The sequence below is a fragment of the Hypanus sabinus genome, chromosome 22 (genome assembly GCF_030144855.1).
Source record: "Hypanus sabinus isolate sHypSab1 chromosome 22, sHypSab1.hap1, whole genome shotgun sequence".
NCBI classification, from domain to species: Eukaryota; Metazoa; Chordata; class Chondrichthyes; order Myliobatiformes; family Dasyatidae; genus Hypanus; species Hypanus sabinus.
The window spans coordinates 24,292,878-24,300,314 of record NC_082727.1 but is presented as its reverse complement, the minus strand read 5'-3'; the positions used below and the strand labels follow the sequence as shown (position 1 = coordinate 24,300,314).

The following is a 7,437-nucleotide window of genomic DNA, read 5'->3' as shown; positions in this document are numbered from 1 at the left end:
CTGGCCCAAAAGGACGTAGATATATCCAGTTAAAATATTTAATTACATCCAGGAACGCGACAAGAATTGCACAGAACACATTTCAATGGAAGTCTGACCTCGGGCCTAAGCCAATGATTCAAAAATAAAGCAATCGGAACTTTAAAAATCATAGAAAACTTTCAATAATCTGTACAAAAAAAGATAATATCTAATACAAATATTTCAACATTTTTTTTCTAATTGTACAGAGAAATGCTTCATAAAATGCACGTAGGTATGAAGTAGATGTATTATTTGAACCGTGCTAGCGCGACAAGTTGTCCATTCAGCAGCCACTCGTTTCTCAGCCACGCCACATCTCTAAGATTATTTACACAAATTCCAGCAAATCAAACCTTACTACCACAGAACCTAAATCCATAAAATTACCAGTACGACTAGTACATTCAAACTGAAGCAAGTTCGAGATTTGCAAGACCGTTTGGAAAAACGCAATCTGGATCTTCTTCCGCCAGCGCTGGTTTAGTTGACTATCTGGAAGCTGTCGTGGTTGAACGGGAAGATGCTGTCCGTACACATGTCCTTTTTCTCTGATACCTGTCCCACGTAAGTCTGAATGCTCTCGCTCCCCGCTGTGTGCTGGTACTGGATGTGAATCCAGCGCCGGTCGCTGCCGTAGCGTTCGGCCTCGGTCAGTATTCGAGTCAGAGCCATGATGTAGCTCAGCGCCATCTGCAGCGTCTCGTATTTGGAAAGTTTCTTGTCTTGCCCCCACTGTGGTACCACCTTGCGGAGCCGGTCGAAGGCGGTGTTCAGTCCCTGCATGCGTCGCCTCTCCCGGGCGTTCGCAGCCATTCTCCGGCGGACGCAGGTCTCCGCCCTCTCGACTCCGCACACACTCGGAGTGGAAGCGGTGCGGGCGGCAGGCACCGGATCTGCTCCCGGAGCACAGGCTGATGCGGCGGACTTCATCGCTACTGCTCGCGGCTGAGGGACCCTTGAGCCTTGCCCGAGTTGCCTCGCTCTGCTGTGGGGAGCTGGTGTCTGCTCCGAAGATAGGACTTTATACACCTGTCCTGCCTCACCTTTCTGCCGAGCTCCGGCAGTTAAAACCCGCCTTACAACGTGCGCACGGGCTCTCCAAGTAATATATCCCGTCGAAAAAAAACTGGACCGCGGAAGATGTGGTTGCTTCCAAAAGTTCCCGTGGTTTAATGCGAGATCGGTGCTGAGCTGGAAGAACAGAGCGGCGCTCACATTGAGATCGAAGGATCACCCGACTGCTAGCTGCGGGAGAACTCGGGATGGGAGCGTGGCGAACAGTCAGTGCCTCTCGGCTCCACCGGCTGGTTTTATAGCCCCGGGCTGCGCCTTTAACAGGTGGTAGCAGGTGGAAAGGCGTCCCCAGCCCGAATCCCAGCGCCGTTCCTCCCTGGGAAAATCTGATCGAACCACAGCCCCATCGCTGCAAGCACTCATTTTCCAGTAGGGCCGCTACCATATGTTTGAATGTACCTTGAACGTGAACGCCTTTGATTAACAGCCCAAAGCCGATGAATACGAATTCTGAACGTGAGCTTCCCTGGTTTCCAGGATTCTGAGCAAAGCGAAATGCAATGAGATATAATAGGGAAGGGTTATCTCTTGTAACATCAGTACAATTCCAATCAATTTGCACTTTGCAGCTCTGGCAATGAAATGCCTGTTTAACTCGGAACCTCACAAAAGCATGGCCATGCTTTATTATTTTAAACAAAATATGACAAATCAATTTACTTAATACCGAGTCTCAGTGCGGGTAAACTTTGACTGAAACGGCAGCTGCTGACAGTATCGATCAAAGTCTGCCTGCGATTTTAGAGATTCCAATCAGTTCAAGACCTAGAGTTTTGAATTTGTCTCACTTGCTGGCTAATGTTTCTGTATCATTTTATTTAGGATTTAAAAAACGCAGTCCTTCTGAATATTCCCATGAGATAATCAAATTTGAAAGTGCAGGACCAGTGACAAATATTTTCATCATTCCTGGGTATAATTGACACATTGCCTAATACTTCAAAATATTTTAACATAAATAATCACTGCAAGTGATTTTTGTTAAACAAACCAGGAAATGAAAAGAAAGTCAATTTCATTGTGAATTAGCTCAACACAACTGCCACACAACTTTGGTCGCGTGTGCACGTCCTATCTACATTAATTTCGATGACGACAACGCGACGTTTTAGTCTTGTATTGGTATTAAACTATAATCTCACTTAAGCGATGAGATACAAGAAAATTATATTTAAAAATAAGAACGTTATTAAACGAACTATTGCAACCAACGTGCACCCGAAACCAAATTCTTATTCAGCATTCTGTTAAGGGGTCTGGGAAGGGGCAGTTCCAACACCACACCGGGAAATCAACCAAGGTTTTATCTTTGGAAATGGTGTCCTTGGTAATATCCCCCAAATCAACTAAAATTATTCAGGTGCAATGTCATATTTAAACACCACGCTTTTGCTTCTAAAATTATCAACCTGATGAGCAAGAAATAGAAAATGCCGTTGATTCTGTGCTGTGAAATCTAATGGGCAGCTGGTGGTTGTCAGGACGGTCTTGTTGCGATTAAATGGTTTACTGAAGCGTCGCCGCTTAGAAGTGGCAGTGAATCGGAGCGGGTTCAGTTCCTCGTCGAGTCCAATGCGGATAGTGGCCGGACTCCCACGGGGATCACAATTTACACCCAAACCTCTCTTTACCACGGTTCATGTGATTTTAAAAATCGAGATTTAATCAGGTGGTTTGCTGAAACAGAAAAGGAAAGAAGGCCAATAATGGGGAACGCCGGCTCAGTATCAGTATTTGGAAAGAGATCAATGTCTAGCAACCCCTTGCAAATTTGCCATTACGTTCTTATCGTAAGTGTCTACCCCTATTTATAAAATCACAACATCAAGTGAAGTTGTACAATTTTAATCTCCGGACCTGAGAAAGAATACATCGCTCTGAGGCGACCACAAACGACCCTGGTTGTACAGATTCTGCGAATGTCAGGGATTAGAATTATGGAGTCATAAAAGGGCCTTTGGGCCCTTTTACTGCATACCAAACCATTTAAACTCCCTAATTACTCCGGGGTAAGGATCGAGTGGTTGAGGTGTGTGTTTAAAGATGAAGAAAGCATTGGTATTGAAATTTTAAATGTCAAAAACCTTGACTAGGTTAATGCTGGGATGATATTCCCCTGGCTGGAGTGTTCATCTTGCCAACAGATACACAAAATAAGAATATTTTTATTAGATAAAAATAATTTTAGCTCTAAAGTACAGAGAAATATCTTCAACCAGAGAATTACTTCGATTTCCTTACGCCACACAGATCTTGGTTGTTGAATATGTTCACAAGAGATAAATTCAGACATGCTGCAATTACTCAGTAGGCCATACAGTATCTGTGGGGAGAGGAACAGTTACACTTGAAGATTCAGTAATTCCCTTTTTTTTTAACTTCATGTTTCCAGCATCTGCAGGTTTTTATTTTTATATCCCCCCCCCCCAATAGATAAATAAATTACTATACTGGATATTAATTGAATTAAGGGTAATGAGAAAAGTGCGGAAAAGCAGAGCTAAAATCGTGATTTTACTGAATGGGAAGACCTTCTCTTCCTCTCTCTAAATGTGTTGACATACATAACTATATGATGGAAAGGATGTATTTGAATGAGTAAATACATAATACATAGATATGTCTACAAGATGATACGATGAATAGATAGAGTGGATAGAAAGAGACTTTTTCCCAGGGCTGAAATGGCTAATACGGCGGGGGGGGGGCAGAATTTCAAGGTGATTGGACAAAAGTATAGGGATTTTAGAGCTAATTTTAGTTTTTTACACAGGGTGGTGAGTGCGTGGAGCACTCTGTCATGGGTGCTGATAGAGAGAGACACATTAGGGACATTTAAGAAACTCTTAGACAGGTTCATGAATGATAGACAAGATGGAGGGCTATGTAGGAAGTAAGGGTTAAATTGATCTTAGAGTAGGTTGAGAGGTCAAGATGGAGTTTAGAAGAAAGAAGATGGTTCTCATTAATTATCGAATATTGAAAGACCTAGATAGAGTGGATGCAGAGAGGGTGTTTTGTATGGTGGGGAAGTCTAAGACAAGGGGGCACAGTCTCAAAGCAGAAGGACATCCCTTTAGGACGAGGAGGAATTTCTTTAGCCAGATGGTGGTGAATCTGTGGAATTCATTGCCACAGATGGCAGTGAAGGCTAAGTCATTGAGTATATTTATGGGTTAACAGATTCTTGATTAATAAGGGGGTCAGAGGTTACTGGGAAAAGGCAGAAGAATGTGGGTGAGAGAGATAATAAATCAGCCATGATAGAATTGCAGAGCAGACTCGATGGGCCAAATGGCCTACTTTTGATCTTATGTCTCATGGTCTTACGATATTTAGTTTTGTTCTGTTTGTCTAGATCGAAATCAAATGTGCAGCTAATGGTCATGTGCTTGAATGTGGCTAGCCCTCAAGTTGTGGATGACACCCAACACACGGAGGACATTGCGGCCGCAAATGAAAATGGTGCTTGTTACAATGGATTATTATTGGGTGTAGCCACCTTGTATGAAATTGGTGCCTGGCCAAATGGATTGGAGCATTGAATGTAGTGTTGTTTAGGAGGTGGTGTGAGAGATGGAATTTCAGTACACCAAGCGAGGGCAGTAATAGCGGGGAAAGACAGAGCTACTTCAGGGGAACAGCACCTTCATCTCCACTCTTTCACTGCCGCCCTCCTCCCAACTGGGCTAGGGCTTGACAAGGCAGATAACAAAAGTGAAAGTTGAGTTTATTGCCACAAGCACAAACACAGGTATGCACAGGTGCGATTAAGATCTTACTCGCAGCAGCATCGTGGGAACATGGCATTATCTAAGCAGCATTCATTAGAAAGCATATTCAAAAATTGAACACTCTTATAATAAGAAAGAACACAAAAAAGTCTATTTTAGTGAAAATTGAACAAAGTGGTCATTGTGTCTCGAAACTTTGATAATTAGTGTTGAGCTGGTCGGTTTATGAACTGCCCGGCTGAAGGGAAATAGCTATTCTTGAACCTGGTAGTATGGGCCTTCAGGCTTCTGTAACGGCTGCCCGATAATAGGTGCAAGGTAACGGCATGGCCCGGATGATAGTACAGATGGTGAGAGCGATGGTGCTGTGATGTACTGGCCAGAGTAAACAACTCTGCAGCCTCTTTCTTTCCTGTTCACTTGAATTTCCATACCAGACAGTCATGTTTGTTAGGGTGTTTTGTGACAAGTTAAACCTCCTTAATCTAGTAAAAAGTTGGTACATTGGCACACTTTCTCATTGATTTCAATACAGATCAAGCAAGACTATAGCCAGAAATTTAAACCAGAAATATGGGGGGGGGGGTGTGGAATCTGAAAGAGTAAATGTAAGGATCTGTAAATTGCTTTGGTAATGCTGAGAGTATGGTAGGAGTAGAAAATACGGGCATCTTGGGGAAAATATAGCAAGGAGTAAAAATAAATGGAGTTTCTTTACCTAAATTCGCCAAGCATTCTTAACACGGGATTCCTTTAGTTCCCGTTTTCGGGAGGTGGACATTGCCGGCATTATTGCCCTCCTATCATCGCCCCCGAAATAAGGAATAGTTAAGAATTAACACATTGTGGCCTGGAGTCACGTACAAACTGGACTGGGTAAGATGGCATTCGTGAACTCAATGGGTTTTTTTCTTACAACCTGGTCACCTGTACTAAAACAAACTCCCCCCCCCCCACCATTTCCAGATTTATTTAATTACTTGCGTTTAAATTCCAAAGCTGTCATGGTGAGAATCAAGTTCGTGTTTCCAGATCAGTGGTCCAGATCTCTAACCTAATTAATGGCATAAATGATCTTATAGCCATTACAGAAACTTCGTTGCTTGGCGAATGGCTAAGAATGAAATATTCAGAGTGCTTACTGCACCCAGTGGAAAATGTCGTGTGGATAGTTGGATATCACACAAACAAGAGTGTGTAATGGCCTTCATTATGAGAATCAGGATGAATGGGAATTCTAAAGGAAAAGTGTTAATCAAAGTATCAATGTAAACTCCTAATAACAACTGTACTGTAAAATATATTGCTAAATCTGGAGAGATTTTAATCCTCAAATAGACTGAATAAATCAAGTTTAGCAAATTCGATTTGGAGGATGAGATGTTACAGTAAGTCTGAGACGCCAGTAGAATGGTCAGACAAGTTGGACTCCCACAGGTGAAAATTGGACACCACACGTGAGGTAGGGTTCCCCAAGAGGAAAGGGAGCTGGAGGGGGTGCTTTCTGACTGCTGGCAGCACGAGACAATCTTACAGAAGGAGAAAGAAGCTTTGGAAAGCTTTGGAAATGAAGTGGGAGTACTAAACCGGTGACATGTTACCATGAGGGAGGCTGCCCGGTTAGTGCAGATCGGGGCTAAGGCGTTAGAGGATAGCAGTACAGAGATGGCCTGTCGACTTATAATGGCGCAGCGGTAAGGGGCTGCGTGGCAACCGGACTCCGTTAGGGTCTGAGACCTGAGGGTCTGAGGCGATCTCGACATTGAATGAGGGTTGGGGCTATCTAGTTTGATAGTGAGGATGGGGAAGAGAGGTTAGGAAAAGCCTCTGATTTCCGTTTCTAAGTAAGCGCCCTCCTCCCTCGCCCCCACCCCCATGCAGCCACGCCAGTGAAAGTCAGAACGGTGGCTACATGGTTCCATATCTGGAAAGGGGGTCGCCGGTCCTTAGCCCTTCCAGCATCCATGGAACAGGGTGAGGAAAAACAGCAGGCTGGGGAGAGGAATTGCGGGAGAGAGGGGGGCCTGTGGGGGATAATACAGCGTCTCACCGAGACGACTATCGTCACATAGTTCTCCGCTAAGGAACTGGCACAGTTGGGAGTCAAATTTAAGCAGAAGCCATGGAGTCTCTACACACGCGGTTGCTGAAGATCTGGGGTGTGGGGAGTGATGGAGTGAGTTTATCCAATAGGGAGGTGGGTGTCCTGGGGGGAGGGGGTTGCTGTCGTCCCACCACAGGATTAACAGCACCCTGACAGGACCACCCGATTCCCACCGAAGTGAAGAATCGCCAGGGAGCAGAGTGATAGCAGCAGGTATTCGTTACTTTTCGAGTGGGTTTTGCAGCCCCGGGGGAGCGGAGCACAGTGGAGGAAGAGCCCCTTAGCCAGTGGGGTCTGATCACAGGGATCTATCACGATAGCGACAACCCCTGGTCAGAGGTTAATCTCAAACGTTAAAGCATCAACTAGCTCCTGGTTTAAAGGGAGTGGCGCCGCCCTTATTGGGACCATCAGATTACTGAAGGGATTGGAATATGCGGGAGAAAGTCCTCGTAGTCGGGTGCGCCAATTAGACAAGTAGCCTTGGGGTGGTGGACACAG

The 7,437-nt window shown here is 44.6% G+C and overlaps 1 protein-coding gene across 1 annotated transcript; it reads right to left on the bottom strand.

Moving 5' to 3' along the window:
- Window positions 1-504: 504 nt before the first annotated feature.
- On the bottom strand, window positions 505-954 carry LOC132379819 (transcription factor ATOH7-like). The gene has a single exon (XM_059948100.1). The coding sequence runs from the start codon at window positions 952-954 to the stop codon at window positions 505-507; it is 450 nt and encodes a 149-aa protein (XP_059804083.1).
- Between the last annotated feature and the right edge of the window lie 6,483 nt (window positions 955-7,437).